The 24,095-nt window shown below is 39.0% G+C and overlaps 1 protein-coding gene across 3 annotated transcripts in view; it reads right to left on the reverse strand.

Annotated features, from left to right (window-relative positions):
* Positions 1–24,095, reverse strand: part of STIM2 (stromal interaction molecule 2) — a 152,020-nt gene that overhangs the window by 59,205 nt on the left and 68,720 nt on the right. For all 3 annotated transcript variants that reach the window (XM_058722899.1, XM_058722900.1, XM_058722901.1), the window contains exon 3: positions 2,119–2,233. In XM_058722899.1, the coding sequence (XP_058578882.1) occupies positions 2,119–2,233 (115 nt within the window). The remainder of the gene's footprint in view (positions 1–2,118; positions 2,234–24,095) is intronic.

The following is a 24,095-nucleotide window of genomic DNA, read 5'->3' on the forward strand; positions in this document are numbered from 1 at the left end:
CGCTGCTCAGAAAATAAAGATTCCTTTCAAAATATTACCACTCACGGACAATGCGCCTGGTCACCCAAGAGTTCTAATGGAGATGTACAACAAGATTAATGTTGTTTTCATGCCTGCTAACACAACATCCATTCTACGGCCCATGAATCAAGGAATAATTTCCACTTTCAAGTCTTACCAGTTAACAAACACATTTCATTAGGCTATACTGCCATAACGATTCCTCTGATAGATCTGGGAAGTAAATTAAAAACCTTCTGGAAAGGATTCATGACTCTAAATGCCATTAGGAACATTCGTGATTCATGGGAAGAGGGGCAACTATCAACATTAACTGGAGTTTGGAAGAAGTGGATTCCAACCATCCTGGAGGACTTTGAGGGGTTCAGGACTTCAGTGGAGGAAGTAACTACGGATGTGGTGGAAACAGCAAGAATAGAATTAGAAAGGGAGCCTGAAGACGGGACTGAATTGCTTCAATCTCATGATAAAACTTGAACAGATAAGGAGCTGCTTATGGATGAGCAAGGAAAGCGTTTTCCTGAGATGGAATCTACTCCCGGTGAAGATGCTGTGAGCACTGGTAAAACGACAACAAAGGAGTTAGAATATGACATCAATCTAGTTGATAAAGCTGGGGCGGGGTTTGCAGTTAGGAAAAAAGTGCCACTGTGGATAAAATGCTATCAAACAGCACTGCATGTTACTGAGAAACTGCTCAGGAAAGGAAGAGTCGGTGGGCGTGGCAAACTTCATTGCCGTCCTGTTTTAAGAACTTGCCACAGCCAACTCCACTTCCAGCAAGTGAGGCAAGTCCTCCACCAGCAAAAAGATGAGACCTTGCTGAAAGCTCACATGGCGGTTGGCATGTTTTGGCAATAAAGCATTTATTGCCAAATAATAAGGGATGTACATCTTTTTTGACATAATGTTATCTATGGCACGCTTCACAGAATACAGTATAGTGTAAACGTAACTTTTATATGCGCTGGGAAACCAAAAAACCACGTGACTTGCTTTACTGCAACATACGCTTTAGAGTGGTGGTCTGCAACCAAACCTGCGGTATCTCCAAGGCATATCTGTACACAGATTAAGTTTTACGGAGCTTCCCACCATGCTAGCACTTTCCCCTCATGAGACTGATATTCTTTCATTTCTAGTACTACCCAAGTTCCGACTACTTCAAATTGGTAGTAGGGAAGGGAAATGGAGAGACAGATTTTTAAAGCACGCTATAAACCTTCTCATATATTAATACAAATACCAAGCACTAATGGGGTAGCATTCTGTATTTTCCCATTTCCAAATGTTACCAGAGCCAGTCTAGTGAACTTTATTATGTCTTTATCCTCTTATGTGGCAGTCTGTCCCAACTTCCTCCTCCTTTCATTTCACCATTCAAAGGTGCAGAGAAAAATATACACAACACCAATGCTTGACTGATAAAAGAATAGAAACATAAAAACATTTGGAAAAAGACATTTTGGTTGACTCTGTTACTCAAAAACAAAATAATAATAATAATAATAATAATAATCTTTTTCTTTTCTAGTATTAGGGATCAAGGTGAGGTTTCAGGTCATACACTTTTCCTGCCCCAATTAGTTACTGTCCATGAGACAGCCTGAGGATCTAAGGGCAGAAAAATGATAAAATATAAACTATATAACTTATCATGCAACTATTAGAAGACTTCATAAAGAACTTATTTAAGGAAAAGCTTAAACATTCTGTGCTTCTGAAGACTTCAGAAAACTGTATGTGATAATTAAAAACACAACTTTGGGATCCATATTTATTTGATAAATCTTTTATAATAATGTCACTTAACAGCTGAAGCAATATGCTACAACTTTAAGCTCTCAGACATGCATTACCTTACTTATTCTAGTACAAGGTATCAAATTATCTGGCAACAGGCTGACCCATAATGAATCCTAAGAAAGATAAAAATCATTTTTCAAAATCAAAAGTGGAAAATTTACTAAAATATAAGTATCCTCACAGAAAATGGTAGTTTGATTTTTTTCATAAAATCATATGCAATTAGTGAGTTGACAATGGCTATGTAGGGCAAAGGGCAGGTGAGGGATTCAGTTCACTAAAAAGTCTTACCTTCTGATGTTTTCCACTGTTTCCACAAATCCTCAACAGTTATATGCTTATCTTCTCTGTGCAGATGGCTGTGTTTGTTAGTAGCATCTTTATATTTCATATCTTCTCTGATAAACTATAAAAGAAAAAACACTAAATTAAGTAAACTTAAATGCACTATTCTAGTCTCTAAACTGAGAAAAGTTCGCAATCCAGTAGGTGGCAATTTTCAGATAATAACTGGTATATTTTTGGTATTTTGTATTCACATTATTCTTATATGCTTATAAAATTTACTTAACAAAATGTCTTCTAATCATAACAACAACAAAAATTTAGGGGCACCTGGGCAGATCAGTTGGTGAAACGTCTGACTTGATTTTCACTCATTTCATAATCTCACAGTTCATGGGTTCGAGCCCCATGTGAGGCTCTATGTTAAGAATGAGAAGCCTGCTTGGGATTTTCTCTTCTTCTCTCTCTCTCAAAATAAATAAATAAACCTTTAAAAGACAAAGTACTTATTTAATGCTCATTATTTACCAGCTACTATTCTACATCACATACCATGTCTATATATCTACACACACACACACACACACACACACACACACACACACACAGTCTTTTAACTTTATTGACAGTTCTGTATTATGTATCTCCATTTTATAGATGAGAAAACTGAGACCCAAAGAAGTAAAATAGTTTGCCCAAGGTTGGAAAAATCACAAGCAGCAGAGCTTTCAACCCAAGAGGTTTCTAATGCTCAAAAACATAGCATACTGCCTCAACATTATACATTTTTACCAAATACTTAGTGACAGGGTGTTTCAAAACACAATGAGTACTCATCTCAACTACTGCCTCATATTTCTGTGTTCTCCTACCTTGGAAGCTATCATTTACAATTGAAAGGCATTTGACCATAGTGGTCAGAACTAAAGTATTTTATAAAACTAAAGCAGATCCTCCATTAATCTTACTTTAAAATATATATGGAAAGAGGCACCTGGGTGGCTCGCTTGAGCATCTCACCCTTGATTTTTGGCTCATTATCTCATGATTCATAGGATCAAGCCCTGTGTCGGGCTCTGGGCTGACAGCGTGGAGCCTGCTTGGGATTCTCTCTCTCCCCCTCTCTCTGCCCCTCCCCCAAATAAACAAAAAATGTGAAAAGAATTTTGTTAAAGAAGAATAAATAAAATATAGAGAGTGCACTAAAATTTTCTTTGCTAAAAGCAACCTGCTCTATGTTACTTCATTACATAAAATCCTTCAGATGTTCCCCACTGTCTCTCAAATAAAAAGCAAACTACTTTTTTTATGGCTTTTTTTATATGGCTTATATACCATTTCCCAATCCTATTCCTGACAATCTTTTAGGCCTGATCCCTTGATACTTTCCCCATATAAACTCATTACTCTAATTATATGAAACAAATAGTTTTCTGTATTATTATGCTTTTTCTATCTCATTTCTGATTTTTCTTGTTTTGGTATTATTTTATTTGGTATCTTTATCAATGTTTCTAATTTCAAAAATAAAAGATCATATAAAACAGAAATCCATAATGCAGAAAGTGAAAATCCCCTAGAACTCCCAACCCCCAAGACCTATTTTTCTGACTTTTATATGCCGACAATGAACATCATCTTCAGACAAAGGTCAAATTTTTTGTCTTGTTTTCTACTGAAATAGAAATTTTTTGTATTGTTTTCTACTGAAACTAAAAAAAATACTTTTTTTTAAATGTTTTTATTTATTTTTGGAAGAGAGAAAGAGACAGAGCATGAGCAGGGGAGGGGCAGAGAGAGAGGAAGACACAGAATCTGAAGCAGGCTCCAGGCTCTGAGCTGTCAGCACAGAGCCTGACGCAGGGCTCGAACCCACGAACCGTGAGATCATGACCTGAGCTGAAGTCAAATGCTCAACCGACTAAGCCACCGAGGCGCCCCTAAAAAAAATAAATTTTTAATAGCTGTGTAATACTGAAAAATCATTTCACTTTTCTGAGCTTTAATAAGCTCAGTTATAAAACGAAGAAAAAACATTTTAGGATCAACACTACTACTCAACATGTGGTCGTGGGACTGATGTCAGTCAGCAAACTGATTCTCATCTACAATATGTATAGAAATGGAGAGAAGCCATTTAGAAACCTTTATAGCAATTATACACTTTCAAAAATTCTGACCCAAGCATGTGATAAATGTATTTATCGTGTAGGCCCTATCTGTAATGAATAGGAAATGAAAACTCTGGTCCTTCACCATAGATAACTTGAAAGGCAGGTATCTAGGTCTATTACGTATGTATTTTTGCTGTTCTAAAGACAGTCCCTCACCCTTGTTTTCTAAATACCATTTTTACAAGTGATTTTTAAAGAGGTCTGCCTCATTGCTACAACTCTTGCCTAGTTCTATTTCATATTTTCTCTTTTCCTGTTTCTGCCCCTTCCTCTTTACTCTTCCAGATACCTTCAAAATCTAGTAGGTATACCTGAAAAATCAATGCCACTGAGATGTTCAGAAACTGCCCCTAGTGTGGAAAAGGTTCAAGAGCTAGAGAGAAATTCTATATTGAAAAGCACAATGATGAAAAAAGCAGGGAGAAAGCCTGCCTTGGAAATAGTCCAGCCACTTGGAACAAATGGCAACTGTTTCATATTTGTGATACATGAAAAATAAAAAAAGAAAACCAATGTCCTAGGAAATTCTTCACACTACATGAACACAACATAAAAATAGAGTTCTGTGGGTTCAGGATCAATATATTTTGGAAAATAGAGCTAATTTCCATATATGGACTAGATGAGACATTCTAGCTACTGAACTATTTTAGAAAGCCTAGGATGTGTATAGACATCTGCCAAATTACGTGTTTAACAAAATAAAAGAAGTGGGGTGCCTGGGTCGCTCAGCTGGTTGAGCATCCAACTCTTCATTTCAGTTCATGTGACGATCTCACAGTTTGTGGGATTGAGCCCCACATTGGACTCTGTGCTGACAGGCGGAACCTGCTTGGAATTCTCTCTCCCTCTCTCTCTGCCCCTTGCCCCGCTTGCTCTCTCTCAAAATAAACAAACATTTAAAAATAAATAAATAAAAGAATGTAGGTATCAAAGAAGGACAATTAAAAAAAAGCTCATGAAGATTATCTATATAGTTCACTTAATGTAAAAGAACTATCTGGCTCCTACAAAAGGTGGGTCAAAACTATATAAATGCACAGAATTATATTTTCCCTGGAGTATATGCTTCTGTTTTAAAACACGACCCCAAAATAATACAATTCATAACAAACCACATAGAAGTGTAGTCTGTATCTCCTATATCTTCAACATTTTTATCACAATGTGACTAGAAAGCAGAATCACTTTATGTTGAAATTAAGTTGGAAATTTTTTAACTCAACCAAACATACTAGAACTCATCAGCTTCCATTAAATTCTCTTCCCAATATCCTATAGAGCATTCTGACCGTTCAGACTTTTCTTTAACTTCATAAAGAAGTGCAAATTGTAGAAATGAGACAGGCTAACAGAAGAAATTTTAAAAGCAGTCACCAATAATTGAAAATGCATGAGAAAACGAAAAACACTTCTTATTTGTTGAAATCTGTGAATTAAGAAATCAGAAAATAGATTCAAATTCTACGAGGTAAATCTTCAAACAATGTACTGCAAATTACATTAGAGTTCCTGGCTAAACATATCCAATTATGCACCTAGTTAAACCTACTATAGGAAAGCCTGAATTGACAATACAAATACAGAAGTACTCAAATAAATGACTACTGAATATTCTTTTCAAAAACATTCACCCAGATGAATCTTTTAAATATATTCTTCTAATACCATTATGGAATTTACATATCCAGTTTCAGGAAGTTAACTTTTAGATGATAAGTTGATTTCAGTTCCCTGTATCTCTAATATACACATTACTTTGTATTTTGTATGTATATTTTACTTTTGTGATGCTATGCATTTTTTGTTTTTATTAGATTTGCATTTATATTTGTGCTGTTATTTTTATAGTAGTGCTTAATAAAGTCTGACACATAATAGTGCACTCATATCTGGGGCCCTTTTCAGCCTATACCTCTTCCCCTACCAACATCAGTGTAGCTCATCCTTCACTCAACCTATCACCCACTGCCACAGCCATGTGACTAAGGGATGGACACTTCACCCAGAAGAAAACAATCCAGAGCATGACCAGGATGAAAGGATTCTATTTCACAAGAAACTGCAATTCCGACCATAAAAGGCTAGGTCACTTGGTGATGGTTCTGGATCTTTAAGGTGATAAGGAAACTGGTGTCGAAGGTATCACTCTATGAACAGTCAAGACGAACCACATACAGAAGAAGTCAAAACGCCAAGAGAGAAAGAAACGAAAGAGAGCACAGCAAGAAAGAAATGGCACCAGGAACTGGCTCGATTCCTGATGACTTCCAATTCAGCTCCTGAGGAGGCTTGGGCTACACAATTCTTGTCCTGATTTCCATGACATAACAATGACACATAAGTGTTTCCCCTTTGATTTTTAAATATATGATTTTAAGATCTCAATATTCATGGAGAGGTGATTTATCATCACAGTTAAGCACTCAGACTCTGAGTGTAACAGACTATATTCAAAACCTGACTCCACTACTTACATTCTTTTTAGCCTCGTATTTCTCTTCTGTATAGTGAGGAAAATAAAATTACCTAACACAAATGGTTATGAAGAAAATTCATTTAAAAATGCATACCTAGCACACAGGAGCGTCAGAAAATAAAAGTAATTTGAGTCGTTTTTATATATCAATGTTATTATTGCTGTTGAAGTTTAAAGCCTGAATAAATTACTTTCACCTTGAGTAGTCTGGTGGGTTTAATATACATTTTGGAAAATAATAGACATTTAAGAAGCTAGGATTTCCTAATATTCTTAAGATAACCATTTCAGACCTCTGAAACAAAATACATACCTAACACAGAGATGAAGAGGAAAACCACAGCCTTTTCATTGACAATGTAAGCAGGGATCTTCCCAAGGAAATCTGTCATCAACAGTGTCCAAGGTCTGATACGTGAGTCAGTTAAAGTAAATGGGTTCCAGGGCACCTGGGTGACCTAGCTGATTAAATATCCAAGTCTTGATTTTGGCTTAGGTCACAATCTCGCAGTTCATGAGTTTGAGTCCCTATCCAGCTCTGTCTGCACTGACAGTATGGCTCTTCCTACCCACCCCCCCCCGGCTTCCGCAAATATATAAACTTAAAAAGATTACTAAAATAGCTTAGTATAATGTCTAATGGGAAAGAATGCATACCAGAAAGGATCACTGTTATTCTCACCCGTAAAGACGAAAAAGCTAAGGCTAAGGGAGGGTTGGCAATTCATTCCATTTCATACAGTTATTTAGGAAACCTAATACCAACATAAATTTTAAAGAATTCCAAAGTTTAAGTCCTTCACCACTATTCACACCACCATCCTAACCTGGATGTTCTGAAAAATGCACTGATTCCCAAACTCTTAGAAATGATACCATGTTAATAAAGCATGAATTGTCCATATTTCTTCATCCCAAAAGTGAACACAGTGGTTGAGAGTGCAGACTCAATCTTCAGACCGATACATACTAGTGTAGTTGTATCTCAAATTTACTATTTGCCGTATGACTTTAGTAAGTTACTTCCCCCTCTGTGCTTCAGTTTTCTCGTCAGCAAAATGGTGACAAGAGTCATGTATCAACAGGTTGTGAGGTTTAAGTGGCTTATTTCATATGAAGTGTAAAGAATAGTGCTTGGTATACAGTAAACACTCAACAACTCAGCTATTTCATGTAAATCATTTTTTAAGATAATGAGTTAAATCTTTGCCTTGGTTTGCATCATTTCTTGAAATGCTAGAAGATGACTCTGAGGCAGTATAAAACGCCACTGATAATCACTGGTCTAAGAATTAAATCTATGGAGCAGCAATATCAAATCCTGCTTGATACTTACCACACAGAATGCTGTAACAATGCAGGGACACGGGCTAGTGCTAAGATAGTTCTGTGTTAATAACTCTGATCTTCTCATCTAAGACAAATGATGACACCTACACAGAACCTAAGAGAACACAGGCAACTGGGACATGTTTTCATGGAATTACAAATGAAAAAAGGTAAATCACTTAATATCTGAGAAAAAATTCTTCAGATCCTACATTCAATTTTTTTTCAAACATTAAAAATCTATACTAATGAAAATTTCAAGCTGATTTGGACGGTTTCCACATCTTACCTTTACACTTTGTCCAGCTGCTACAGTACCATTTCAGCCCTTAATCCCACTCCCTAAATTTCTAACATCAAAAACCCATCAGTCAATCTTCAGTTTACCCACAATAAATGCACCAATGACCTCCTTAGGATTCTGTTCTCAGAACAGCTCAGAGTTCAACTGGCCTCACAATGACTTTGAACACCATTTAAACTAAACCACAGCCTTTTATGCGCTAGCTGGAGAACTTACCCAGTATTTATGACACTAATTCAACTGAATGATCGGATGAGAGATGACAGACGACAGAGTCAAACAACTAATTTACAAAGACTTGTAAGACACAATGTATTTATGAGCTGAAGTTTGTTTCACGGGAACCAATACATCACCTATATAATGACTACTCTTCGAGATTATTATTGATTATAATCCAAAAATCTCTAACAAAACTACCTATGATTCCATCAGTCTATTCAACAGTAAACAAATAAATAAGGTCCTATACTGCCATGAACATCAAGACAACAAAGTACAGTGATTCCTGGAGACTCTAAATAAAGTATGCCTTGTGACTGCCCTAAATTAATTCCTAAAGAGAACTTCCAGAATTTTCAGGATAATGCACAGAAAGGGGGAATCAGGCAGAGACCAGCAGCCTCCTGAGGTGAAGAGGTGGAGGTGGGAGCTTGGGGAGAACTAGGGAGAGGAGGGGTTACAGGACTCGGTACAGAGAAGAGTGGACTCCACAGAGAGGGAAGCGTGGATTATCTAAAAAAGAGAGGGAGAGAGAAAGAGAAAGAAAAAGGCTGCCTGGAGTCTTTACTGACTACTGATCAGCCCGTGAGTACAAGAAAGCCATAGCAAGCTAAGGAAAGAAGACACACAAAAAATTTAGAGGAAACAATCCCTGAAGATTACATATAGCAGATTACATATAGTGCTTGTTCCAATAAGACAGAGTGAAAAATCTCATAATTTGTGGGAAAGGTTTTGTCTCAGTACTGTGTAACACGAACCCCAGACTAAATTCTACATGGACTCTGCCCTCAAAACAGCTTATAAATACAAGGCAAGGGGATTAAAGTGCTCCCACATGACCTAACCCTGTCCTAGAATAAAGCTTAAGAACACTTCTATGGACACAAGATACTCAGTACCTAACAAGGTAAAATCTACAATGTCTGGCATCCAATGAAAAACTACCTCGTATGCTAAGATACAGAAAAACAGAACCCAAAACTAGGAGAAAATTCAATCAAAGCCAATTCAAAAATGGCAAAGATGAGAGAATTAGTAAACAAAGATATTAAAGTAGTTATTACAGCTATATTCTATATATTCAAGAAGCTAAAGTAAATTCTGAGTGTGTTACTGTAGACATGTAAGGTCAAAGCGTTTCTTTTAAAGACCCAAATCAAAATTCTAAACATTAAAACTACAATTACCGAGATGAAAAATACACTGAATGAGATTAATAATAAACATGACAGACTAAAATATCAGCAAACCTAAATACAATAAGCATGAGAAACTATCCAAATCAGAGAGCGAGCTGTGGGGCAATTTCATACAGCCTAACATAAGTGTAATTGGAGTCCATAAGGAGCCAAGAGGGAGTGACAAAAAAGTATACTTCAAGAAATAATGGCCGAAATTTTTCCAAATTTTATTAAAACTATAAACCCACAGATCCCAGAAGATCAATATACTTCAAGACAAGAAACATAAAGAAAACTACACCAATACACATCATAATCTAATAGCTTAAAGTCAGGGGTAAAGAGAGTAATCTAAAAGCAACTTGGGAGGGGGGAGAGGGGATGAAAACACAATAGGAACAGAGGAACAGAGATAAGGAGGACAGAATTGTCAGAGAACATAATCCAGAGACCACTTAGGAAGCACATTTAAAGAGTGAAAGAAAAAACTGCTAACCTAGGATTCTTACCCAGCAAAAACAGCTTCCAAAGATGAAGGCAAAATAAAAACCTTTTCGGACAAACAGTAAGGGTTTATCACAGGAAGTCCTGTACTGCTGGAACTGTTCTTAAAAGCCGTATAAGCAGAAGGAAAATAAGAGCAGATGGAAATCAGAGCATAGTCAGAACAGTTTTGGAGGAGTAACAGAGGCAAAAGCTTAAGTGACTTCAAGAATGAGATGAGAAAACTAGTACAGAAATCCTTTTGAGGGAACTTGTTGGAAAAAAAGAAGAAAGGAATTGGGCAATCACCAAAGGGAGAACAAAGAGTTGGAAGTTTTCATACTGCTGCGTTTATGAGGTGCAAGACAATGGCAGGTTTGAGTCAGATGGGAAAGATCAGTAGGAAACGGTACATTGCTAAAGCACTGTCCTCAAGTTGTCCACAGGAGACAGGAGATGAGATGAAGTGCTTGGATGGAAAAATTCGCTTTTGCAAGGAGCACGAACAGTGAATGAATCGACAGTAACAGGAGAGAACATACAGTTTACAGCCACACAGGAAGGTGGATGAGCCTCCCAGTAGCCTTACATGGCCTCTGCCAAGGAGAAAGGAAAGAATCCTCCTACCCCAATCCTTAGATCTCTGGTTAGTTATCACATAGTTGGGAAAAGTATAGGAAATAAACTAGCAGGGGGAAAGAAAAGGAAAATTATGACCAATCACACTTAATAGATTTTACAGCAACACAAAGATTTCTCTTCGCTATCTTCTACACAAGAAAGTAACAGTTTCAAAATTTGAGAATCAAAATGGCACAAGTGTATCAAAACTGGATACATGGGTATATACATTTGTCAAAATTCATGAAACTGTAAAGCTAAAATTTCTGCACTGAATTGAATGTAAGATATACCTCAAATATTTAAACCATCAAGAATTTCAAGAAATTCATTATCTTTCATAGGCACAATTTTATTCATTAAAAAGATATTACTTACTTTAAATGTATTGCTCATCTCTCATGATTGTTAACCCAACCTTTAAGAGATGACATTAATTTGCCATATATTATACTTTTTCATGTCTTTTTATCATTGTTCGGTTTTTCAGGGTTGAAGAGTTTAAAATACTTCCATCAGTGAGACTCAGGGTTGTAACTATAACCTGTTTCTTTGTGTTTTTTGGTTGTTTTATTTTGTCATAATTGAGATTTTATTGGCTGTTCTGAGGATCAGTACACAGACACTTCAATGTGCATACAGCTCTTCACATACGTACCAAAAACCTAAAAAATCATGCACTTATGATTCTTTTCTAAGCAGCTATTCTGATGACTTTCCAGCTTAAAATCTGGAGGCAAATTTTCCTTCAACAGATATTAAGTACCAGTATCTTCATATATTATACAATGTTACACAGTTACGGCCCACTAATTCACTGTATCATATATACCACACACTCAAATTTTCATCCGTCAGGGCACACTAACAAAGTTACTAGGAAAACTGGAGTACAATAACCAAAGCTGTTACATAGTGTACAAAATTAGGACAGGGAGAGCCAAGATTTCAAGGAGTGGTTTCTTGAAGAAACAATTCTACCAAAAGCAACACAGGAACAGAAATCATTTAAAATGTTCAAGATATATTAAATGCATGACTGACATCAAGTTACCATTTAATATGCTTTGTGTTATAAGATATAAAACTACCCCTTGGAATACTACAGCCTGGAATATCAGGCTGACACCCAAGATGATCAAAGCCTCCCACACTCAATATCCCACCATTTTCGGGCTGTACCAAAAAATAAACAACCAGGAAATGATTTTGCTTCTTTTAAAAAGCAATTACACATAAAAAAAAAAAAAATGGGATAAGGTGGGACTCTCTCCTTAAAACTGTTTGTAGAACTATTAAAAACTTGCATTTACAAAATAGTTCCTCTGGACTGTATAAGAAGGGAGGTAGGGACCACTGATAAAGACATGGTATGCAATATTAATTAGACTGAGCTTTTTCTCTCCTGCTGCATCAGAGGCGACTCTCCTAATTGCTAGTTTCTCTGTCTTCTGCAGGGAAGTCTCCTCTCATTTCTTAGCCACTTCAGCCTGTTTTCGCTTTGCTCCCCTTTCCCTTTCATTTGCACTTCTTTATCTGAAGATTTAGCCTTTCCTGCTGTCATTTTTGACTTGGTTTCTACTTCTGCAGAAGCAGGTTTAGATGAAAACCTTGCTGATGCCCCTTTTGGGCTCCTCCTTCACTGCTCCCTCAGTGGACCTGATCTTCCTCCTGGGCATCATGGTGGCAGGGCAGGCATGGGCTGGGTGCACGCAGCCCCCAGTGTGCCAAATGCCTTTCACAAAGCTGGATTGCCTGGCACCTGCCACTCCTCCGGCCCCCCTACCTGCTTGGACCTCTATGACCCATTTCCCCGAATATGATGATCCTACGGTGGTATTGCTGTTTCTCTGAATATGACAATCCCAGCTAGGAGGCTTGTTTGACCTCCTAGTTATAGCCACAGAAAGAATTTAATTTCCTACTATCACCACATACATATACTATGTAACTAATGAGAGACAGGTAAAACACAGAGTTGTCTGCCAGAAGGAAATGAAAGGAAAATAAGGGTCACACTAAACTATAAAGCAACAAATGCCATATGGGAAAACCAAATGCAAGAAATTTCTCTGGCTTAGAGGAATAATAAATTTTTTTTTAACATTTATTCATTTTTGAGAGAGAGAGAGAGACAGAGCATGAGCAGGGAAGGGGCAGAGAGAGGGAGACACAGAATCCGAGGCAGGTTCCAGGCTCTGAGCTGTCAGCACAGAGCCAAACGCGGGGCTCACACTCACAAACTGCAAGATCATGACATGAGCCAAAGTCAGTCGCTCAACCAACTGAGTCACCCAGGCGTCCCTGGCTTAGAAGAGTAATAGAGGAACGAACACACACACACACACACACACACACACACACACACACACAGTAAAATAGCGAGGATTATTGGAAAGACATTCTATATGGATGGATGAATAACTACATGGATGACATTCTGTTTCTGCTAAATCTTAAAATTAATCTTATGAGCTGCATATAATTTAACATACAGAAAGAGACGGAGAAATCATGAGTGAAATGCCCGGAGAGGCATATAAAAATATGGGATGTGTACGAAGAGCAGTCTGTCTGCAGTTAACTGTGGCTGGAGGAGAGAGCGCATCATCAAGAAGATGCAGAGTAAATGACAATGGCTAGAAGGACATAAAAGGTCTTAAATGCCAAATGAAGAAGTCTGGGCTGTATGTGGTAGACTCTAGTAGTGACTCTCAAAGTGTGGTTCCTGGACCAGCAATGTCAGCATCTGGGAACATGTCAGCAAGTCAAATTCTTGGGTCTCATCCCAGACCTACGGAATCAGAAATTCTAGAGTTAAAACCTGGGTTTCAACATATCCTCCAGGTGATTCTCTGCTGCACACTACAGCTTGATACAACCAGCCTATGAAGACCCACTAGAAGTTGCTGAGTCTGGGGAAGGGGAAGAGAAAAACAAAATATGTTCCAAAGTGTTTTAATCAAGTAGTAATAGTCGAAATAGATTTTAAAGGAGGAAAAGACTGGCAATGGCAAGACAAGTCAGAAATCGAAGAATAAAACAACTCAGAGAGGGAAACAAACATGCAGACAAAGATGAGACTGGAGCATCAAGCCTGAGTTGTAGGTAAAACAGGGATACCAGCAACAAAAATAACATAGAAGAGAGAAGAAAAGGGGCGCCTGGGTGGCTCAGTCAGTTGAGCGTCAGACTTCGGCTCAGGTCGTGGTCTCACAGCTCGTGAGTTCGAGCCCCGCGTCGGGCTCTGGGCTGACGGCTCAGAGCCTGGAGCCTGCTTCAGATTCTGCGTCTCCCTCTCTCTCTGCCCCTCCCTCACTCACGCTGTCTCTGTCTCAAAAATAAATAAAAACATTAAAAACAATTTTTTTAATAAAAAAAGAGAAGAAAATAGTATTTTCTAAACTTTTAAAAAATGTTTAGAAGTTTATCTATTTATTTTTAGAGAGAGAGAGAGAGAGAGAGAGCGCAGGAGGGGCAGAGAGAGGCGGAGAGAGAAAGAATCCCAAGCAGGCTCTGCATTGGCAGCACAGAGCCCAACACGGGGCTAGAAGCCACAAACCAAGAGATCACGACCTGAGATGAAACCAAGAGTCGGATGCTCAAGTCACTGAGCCACCCAGGCACCCCAACGATATTTTTTTCTAAATATTTATTTCTTTTTGAGAGTGCAAGAGAGCACGGGGGAGGGGCAGAGAGAGGGAGACAGAGAATCCCAAGTAGGGTCTGCTCCATCAGCATCATCTGCTCGCTCCTTCCTTCCTTCCTTCCTTCCTTCCTTCCTTCCTTCCTTCCTTCCTTCCTTCCTTCTCTCTCTCCTTCACCAAAATTCAGGACAAGGCCTCTCTCAGCTCCCTACCCTTGTCTCTCACTGGCAATGCCCCTAATAAATTTCTAGCATGTTTAATCTGCTACTGGTGTTTGCTTCTTGGAGGACACAGACTAACATGAGTGCAAAAGAAAAATATCATCACCCTAAGGAAGTAAGGTCTAGGGGCGCCTGGGTGGCTCAGTCGGTGAAGCGTCCGACTTCGGCTCAGGTCACGATCTCGCGGTCCGCGGGTTCGAGCCCCGCGTCGGGCTCTGGGCTGATGGCTCAGAGCCTGGAGCCTGCTTCCGATTCTGTGTTTCCCTCTCTCTCTGCCCCTCCCCCGTTCATGCTGTGTCTCTCTCTGTCTGAAAAATAAATAAATGTTAAAAAAAAAAAAAAAAGAAAGAAAGGTCTAGCAGCAAAAAGGGGAAATTAAAAAAGTGATGATTAATTTAGAAAAACTGACCTAGTGGATTAGATCACCAATAAAAACTGCCTGGATGTTGATTCTAGAGTGTCATAGAGGCCAATGCAGAGCTCGAACTCACGACCTGTGAGCCAAAATCAAGAGTTGGATGCTTAACCGACTAAGCCACCCAGGCAACCCCAGAAAACAATATTTTGAGGAAGGTGGTGATTGGTTCAGCGTGAACTTTTCTAGAAAGGAAAACAAAGAAAGACAGCAATGTATTTCTTTTTTTTTTTTTTTTTTTTTAGCATTTTTAGCATTCTCTCTTTTAGCATTTAGGATGCTGTGTTAGAGATCTTAGCAGGCAAAACGTGAGAATGGAATTCACTAGAGAAGTCAGAACTAAGCTTATACAAAAATGATAATTAAAGCCACGAGCCTGAATAAAACTTCCTAGAAAGGGAAAGAAAGAACAGAAGAGGCCCAAAGACAGGAATGTTATGGAAGAGACTTCTGTTTTCCAATCCCAGTGTAAAGAGCTTGGAAGTCACCAGTCCACCCTAACAACCAGCAAAAAGTTGACCAGACTGAAGAGTAAACTCTTCCTGGATCTGTAAGAGAGGGGAGGGCCCAGGACAAACTGCTGCCCCCAGGACTGGAGAGACTGGCAAGCAAATACAGGGAACCTCAGCTGACTTTAGCCGAAGCAGAGGCCAAGGACCCGAAACTGCTGGGGGATTGGGGAGGGGGTGGGGACCCAAACTAACTGAGGAAGGGCTGCAGGATCAATGCAGGCCAGTCTGAGAGGTAAAACCTCCAGGGATATCCAGTCATGGGGTGGAGGGGGAGGGGAGGGGTGCCTACTGCATCATGAGATTTGCCTCCAGGAGCTCAATCAGATTACCACAGGGAACACTGAAGAGGAATCTCCTCCTGCTTCTGGCAGGTAGAGGGGAAAAAAAACCACTTCCAAATACAGACGGTTCCCAACCTACAATGGTTCAACTTAGGATTCTTCGACTTAATGATGGTGCGAAAGAGATACACATTCAGTAGAAACCGTACTTTGATTTTCGAACTCGCACCTTTTGCGGGCTAGTGACATGTGTTACGATACTGTCACACTGCTGGCCAGGGCCAGTGGTATGGCATCGCCCAGCCGGCCGCGCAATCACAAGGGTAAACAACCAATTCACTCACAACCACTCTGTATCCCTACAACCTTCCTTTTTCTCACTTTCAGTGCAGTATTCAATAAATTACATGAGATATTCAGCATTTTATTATATTCAGGCTTCGTGTTAGATTATTCTGCCCAATTGTAGGCTAATGTCAGTGTTCTGAACACATTTAAAGTAGGTTAGGTGTATTAAATGTATGTTCGACTTACAACATTTTCAACTTACGATGGGTATATTGGAATATAATCCTTGTAAACTGAGAAAAAGATGTGTGCTCCAGAGCACTCTGTTCCTCTTAACAAGGCCTACCCTCAGGGGCAACTAGTTAACCAGAGCCTAACCTGCAAGGGTATTATCAGAGCCTAACTGACAAGGCTCAGCTCAACTCTACTGGGCTCTAGCCTTCCAGTGGGAGAAGAGATATACCCAACTCCAGCTCGCTCCAGCCATCCTGTCTCACCTAAGGGAAAACAAAACAACAAAAATGAGAAAGACTTGTGAAGGTTACAGTCCAGAACCATAGGTTCAATGAAAGACAGAGACCTAATCATGGGTCTACAGAACACTTCCCCTCCCCCCGACACCACACCACCCAATTACCGCAGGTCTATTTACAGCAGTTTCTTTTGTCCCATACATCATGTCTAGCTCTCAAGAAAACATGGCAAGACATACCAGAAGGCAAAAAACAATCTGAAGAGACAGAAAAGCATCAGAACCAGACATAGTAGGGAATTATCAGACCAGGAATTTAAAATCACCATGATTAATACACTAAGGATTCTAGTGGATAAAGTAGGTAGTATGTAAGAACAGATAAGCAATATAAGCAGAGATGCAAATCCTAAGAAAGAACCAGAAAGAAATGCTACCGATCAAAAATACTACAACACAAGTGAAGAATTCTTTTGATGGGCAGACTGGGCAGAGCTGAGAAAACCTCTCTGCGGTAGAGGACAGATGTATTGAAAGAAACTTCAAAACCCAGAAAGTAAAGAGAGGACTGAAGGAAAACAAAACAGGACTATGAGGCAACTACAGAAGGTATAACATAGGTGTAATGGGAATACCAGGAGAAAGAGAGAGAAACAGAAGAAACACCAGAAACAATAAAGACTGAGGATTTCAGGGCAGTGAAGATACTGTGTATAACATTTTAGTGATGGATACATATCCTTATATATTCATCCAAACCCAGAGAATATACAACACCAAGAACAAGCCCTAATGAAAACCACGGACTTGGGGTGATTACAACATGTCAGTGTAGGTTCATTCTGGGTAAAAAACATACCAATGTGGTGGGTGATAATGAAAGAGAACGCACCCCATTGTGGGGGTGGGGGTATACGGGAAATTACGGTATCTCCCTCTCAAGTTTGTAGTAAACCCCAATTGCTCTAAAAAAAAAAAAAAAAAAAATTAAATCTTAAAAAAAAAAAATTATGGAATACATACACTTTAGGGTGCAAGAAAAGTAAGAACAATGAAGAGATCAGAGAAGTAGCCAGAAGTAGGAAAAGGAAAAAAAAACAGCAAGCAAGTTCTTTTCAATGCTATCCCCCACACTACCATACTCCAGTCAGACTGAGTATTCTCTATTACATAAATTAGTATCCTTTGTTCTTCCTTTAATACATTTTCCCTACTCTGACCCTTCCTCTTGGAGTGTCTCACCTATCGTTTACACCTGTGAAAACCTTGCCCACTTCCAAAGGCCCATCTCAAGGACTCCTACTCCAGGTTTTTCTAGATGCTCTTCAAACAAATGTACACTCTCTCTTCTGAGACACAAGAGCACTTCCACGATTCACGTGTATCCCTAGTACATAATATGCCCTGACATACGTTGTCTTTATATCCCTAGTAGAGGGTAAGCTCGTGGAAGTCTATGCTGGCTTGTTTCATTCTGCCCCATATTCATACAGTGCTATATATATAAACAGAAACTTTAAAGACTTAGGTGTGTTTTGTTTTTAAATGAATGCTCAACAACACCCTTAGGAGCCTAGGCATATTTCCCAAGCCCTTGAAGGAACTAAGTAAAAAGAAAAATGAAAACAAAAAAAACCCAGCTATTTAGTTTGAAAAATAGTTTTTAAAGACCATAAAAATTCCTGTACTTCTCTAAGACTTGAAAGAAATTTTAGGAACTTAGGAGATATAAAAATAAAGGTCAATTGGCAAGTGTTAGCAATTCAAGTGAAAGGCTCTCAAATATTTTTTATCGATTATTTTAAACATTTTCAGGATTAAGACAAAATATTTCTTCAGTTTTAAAAAGGTTCTCTTTACCAACTGAGTTTCATAGCCTTATAGTTTCAGCCTCCAGGCCCAATAGCCCTATAAAAAGGCTGGGGGGTGGGAGGGTAATAAAAAGCAGCTCATCAACACCTGGTGTTACCAGTACTAGATCAATGCCATGAGCCGTGTCAAGCCAGGCAGACCCAGCAAAGCCAGGATAGGAAGCCTAAAGGGAATACAGGGGGAAAGTAGTCTTTAAGGTGAGGTGAGGCAGGTTCTCCAGCCTTGCTTAAAATAACACTTAAGACGTAAGTCAGTATGATTCAGAACAAATACGGGGAAGAAGCAGGTATGAGGCTCTAGTGAAAGAGCTGACATCAACGTCTAGAGTTCTGCAACTAACATTGAGGTCATTAATAGAAACACAGTTCAAGAACGTATCCAAGGAGACTCCTTCTGAGTCCAAGGCTCAAAACTGAACACAAGTTCAAAACGCAACAACCTGGAATTGTGTCTCAACATGTTCCAGAATGAACGGAAGTTGGGACGGTTGGGCTCTATCCCCGCTCCTACGCTATGTGACCTAAGTAACAATCTAAGCCTCCGTCTCCTCATCTATAAAACAGGGATATGACCTGTCTTGCCTATCCCAAAACAGCATTGCTAAAGAGCATGTGAGACACCATAAACGCTTTCTGAACCATGATGGTATAATCAACATAGGGCAGGGCTATCTGAGGAAAAGAACAGTTTACCTTACATCCAGCTCCCTGATACAGCACAGCACCTTACCTTAAGGCCACACGAAATGCTGCCTAGAGCAAAACAGTCTTCTGAAGACCATGTGGTTAGTGACTGCAGCACTTACTTGTGGGAGAAATTCTGGCAGGCCAAACACTGGATAGGTGCATAGGAAAATTTAGACTATTATGGAATATTCTTCAGATATGAAAATTTGGGACAACCAGAAACCTACTACAAAAAAATCCTAGCAATCAATGAAAGGGTCAATGAGTACTAGTTCACCTTAATACAGAAAATATTGTTAAACTGTATTATTTCCAGGGAATAAAAAGACAAAAAAAAAAAAAAAATCACTTAACTCTAGGAAAAATGGAATAATGCTGAAGTCTCTGTCATGTTACTAGAAAACAAAGTGCTCCATACATAAAGACAGCCTGATAAACTAAACTGAAATCCAAGCTTTACTAATAGCACAAACCTTGGCACAATACTTGGATCAATTTAATAACAACTTAGTGAAGTGCGTAAGACGTGGGTAAAGGTAATTACAACAGAAAGCAGACTGCAGTAAGACAGAGTGAGTTCATTACGCGGCCCCATTTGCCTAGGACAGTCCCCATTCACCTGTTGTCCTGATGTAATTATTAATAGCAACCTCATTTACTCTCAAAAGTATTCCAGTTTGGATGATGAATTATATGGTCACCCTATCCATAACAACAAAGTAAGACAGATGGAGTTAATGTTACAGTAAAAGCACAAATTTATTTAACTCATTTGTGAAACAGGAATAAATAGGTTTTGTACACCTCAACTGAAAGATGTTTCAGAAGACGAGACAATACGTGAAGTTTGCTACACACTCAAAAAATATACATTCCATAAATGCAGTGCCACGCCGTGATCCTGAAAATGCCCAGGGAAGAAGGGGAGGAGGGGGCAGGACTGGACATTGCACTCAGTACAGACACAGGTCCTCATTCACATTCCTGCCGCTCTGCCCTCATCCGGTCTACAACGGTATGTAACACAAAACTCCTGTCAATGGAAATTAAAAATGAATGGAACAAGAATGGGAAAGGATTCTTTTTCATGAAAACATAATTGACAGACATTCTGACTAAAGAAAGAGGAAATAATTTGGAGGAAGGGACTAAAAGATTTACTAGTTGAAGCAGGGGTTGTGGTAACTTCCTAGAAAGAGGCAAAGGTGCTGAGTTGAAAATGATTTCGTAAGTTTTTGGCTCTTTATAGACAGATCTCATACTATAGACCATTCATTCCCAGTTTATAAACTGGTTGCATTTAAATATACGTATCTGCCATTTGAAACCTATCTTTCCACAGAAACTATTATGATATTTAAGTACCTACCTACTGGCAGCACAAAAGCCCACTTATTCCATATGTACTGAACTCCTCAAATGACATGCAGCTAAGGATGTATCAAGAAGAGGGAACCCATTAGGGGCACCTGGGGGGGGCTCAGTCAGTTGAGCATCCAATTCTGGCTCAGGTCATGATCTCATGGCTCTTGAGTTCGAGCCCCACATGGGGCTCCATGCTGACAGCAGAGAGTCTGCTTGGGACTCTCTATCCTCCTCTCTCTCTGCCGCTCCCCCTCTCTTGCACATGTTGCTCTCTCACTCCCAAAAGTAAGTAAGACATTTACAAAAAAAACTTTAAAAAGAAGAAGAGGGAACCCATTGTAATACATCAAAGTCAGAGGGGGCAGAGGCAAGGGCAAGACAGTCTGGATGGCAAGACAGGGTAGGGTTAAGACAAAGTCCTCTGGTTATTATGGTGGTTGCTTTGAGGGACAAGGAGACACGAGAATAGAAACAGTCTGAGAGAATTAGATCTTATCAAATATAAACAGAAAGATAATAGCAGTTGGTAAATTAACTGGAAAAGCAAGAGACAGAGAAAGAAGCCCAGTAAAGAGGTACTACAATTGTCAAGACAAAACATAAAGAGCCCAGATACTCAACTAGATAAAGCAGGGCAGCAAACTTAGAACTTAAGAAATATCCCAAGCACAACTATGAAATAATAAACATATGCTCTTAGTATCTCTCTCAATAATTTATACAATGGTTCTTAACCATTCTAAGTTATAAAACCATCTTACTTGAGCAAAAGTAAAGAATTCTGTCCCCAGCAAAACACATGCACACTCTGCTTTACAGTAATAATTATTGTGTTATACATGTTTATGACTTCCTGTAGAACATATTAAGAAAAACTTAAGGTAGGACTTGGGCAAAGTGAAATAAAGTGAAATCACAAAGTATAGGGGCAGGAAACAATATCTTTTGCAAGATCATCACAGTAGCCAAATATAAATACTGTGCCTGAGATTATAAAAACTGTTACAAAAGTATAGTGCAAAAAACAGCTATTACATTTATTAAAGGACGACATGGGCATCAGAATCAACAGAGGACTTGTTACAACAGATTTCTGAGCCCCACTCCCACATTTCTGATTCAGTAGGTCTGGGATGGGACCTGAGTATTTGCATTTCCAAAAGTTGCCACTTTGTCCAGGAAGCATACTTTGAATCCCTAGAGCAATCTTTTAAACTTGTACCAACTCCTTTTCATCCACTTCTCTTCCTTAAGCCCAAAGATTTGGTTACAGTGATCCACTTTGTCCTATGGATTTATGGCCTTTGCTTCCTCATTCCATAGGCATCATGCAAAGAAGAGTGCCCCAACCATTTGTCTACCTTGCTTCCAAACACACAGCCTCTATATTATTCTGAATTGCCCAAACACACAGCCTCTATATTATTCTGAATTGCCCAAACTGCAGTTAGGAAAAAAAAAAAAAAAAAAAAAAAATTTAGGAGCGTGTGGGTGGCTCAGTTGGTTAAGTGTCCTACTCTTGATTTCAGCTCAGGTTATGATCTCATGGTTCGTGAGTTCGAGCCCCACATCAGGCTGTATGCAGTCAGCACAGAGCCTGCTTTGGATCCTCTGTCCCCCATCTCTCTGCCCTACCCTGCTCATGTTCTCTCTCTCAAAAATAAACAAACACTTAAAAAAAAAAAAAAAAAAAGAACATCAGGAACTGATATGCTACACAGTTAAGAGACCTATATACAGGGCCACCTGGGTGGCTCAGTTAAGCATCTGGCTCTTGGTTTTGGCTCAGGTCACGATCTCACGGTTTGTGAGGTCAAGCCCTGTGTCAGGCTCTGAGCTGACAGCTCGGTACCTGCTTGGGATTCTCTTTCTCTTTGTTTCTGTCTGTCCACGGCTTGTGCTCCCGCTCTCTCGCTCTCTCTCTCTCTCTTTCTGTCTCAAAATAAATAAATGAACTTTTTAAAAAGGAAAAAGAAACCTGTGTATAGTGAACAATGAAAATTAGAGAAAAATAAATATTAACACTAGTAGGAATTTGTTTTGAAAACTCCTCACAATTACCTGTTCTCATAAAAACGGAATGAAGTATATGTGACTGAAAACAGATCTTGCTTTATAATTCATTCGTGCAGCAGTCTCCAGTTTCAATTCCCCAGACCCCATAGGGATATACAATCTAATCCACTCATGAGGGAGAAAATATTAGAACTTCCATTTATATTTGATTTTATCTCATTTTTAATTTGCGTGTTTGTGAACACTATAAAAAGGCGTAACAGGATTACAGCATGTGTACATATATCAAATACATCTAATACAACTCTGTGTGTGTGTGTGTGTGTGTAGGTATCAGTACATCTACTAAATCTATATACTACTTACGTATAGCTACTGATTTGTAAATTGTACCAGGGAGGGCATAATGACGGTGATGTGCTGTACTCATCAACATAAGAAAGCAACACACACTAGAAACCAAGAACATGAATTCAGTGTGGCATCAAACCTGGGCTGTAGCACTTACAAGCTGGTGGCCATGGGCACACCGTTTCACCTCCCTAAGTCTGTTTCCTCACCTGCAAATAAGATAAAGAGGATCCTCTTTGTTCACAGGGTTGCTGTGAGAAGCCCATACCATAATCCATGCAAAGTGCTCAGAGTGCGAAACAAACAGCAAATGCTCAATAAATGTTTCCTATTCTTTTAGTACACAAAGCCATAAACATAAGTTCGAGAATTCCTGTAGTAACAAAACTAAATGAATCCATCACTTCCCAATTTTGGTCATTTAACCCTCTTTTTTTCTACTGAATACCTATTAATACCCTCTGCCACCCTAAACTGGATGCTTATTGCTATTATTTTCCAGAAAGATTTAAAGTCTGTTTTTATGATGACACGTTAGTTAACTGAACTATGAAACTATAAAACTTTCAAATACGTAGGAAAACCCCTCAATAATTACAACTTAACGGACAGCAAGAGCTGTGTAGCACCCACTGTCCTCACCTCACCTCTACCCTGCTTGTCTTTTCAGGTCAATGCCAAGTGATCCTTCGGTCACATAAGTGGTACTGGTACATGATTACACATGCAACCCACTGCTTAACAGATACTTTTAGGGGTGCCTGGCTGGCTCAGTCAGCTAAGTGCCCGATTCTTGATTTCGGTTCAGGTCATGATCTCATGGTTGTGAGATCAAGCCCCGCATCGGGGCCTGCTTAAGATTCTCATTTTCTCTCTCTCTCTCTCTCTCTCTCTCTCTCTCTCTCTCTCTCGCCTCTCAGCCCTTCCCCCACTCGCACTTTCTCTCTCACTCTTCCCAGCAAAAAAAAAAAAAATTTTTCAAAGATAATTTTAATCAGACATATCAATGCTTTAAAATTCTAGACATATACTAAGATCAACATGAAGTCTTATTATGGGTC

The sequence above is a fragment of the Neofelis nebulosa genome, chromosome 3 (genome assembly GCF_028018385.1).
Source record: "Neofelis nebulosa isolate mNeoNeb1 chromosome 3, mNeoNeb1.pri, whole genome shotgun sequence".
In the NCBI taxonomy this organism is placed as follows: domain Eukaryota; kingdom Metazoa; phylum Chordata; class Mammalia; order Carnivora; family Felidae; genus Neofelis; species Neofelis nebulosa.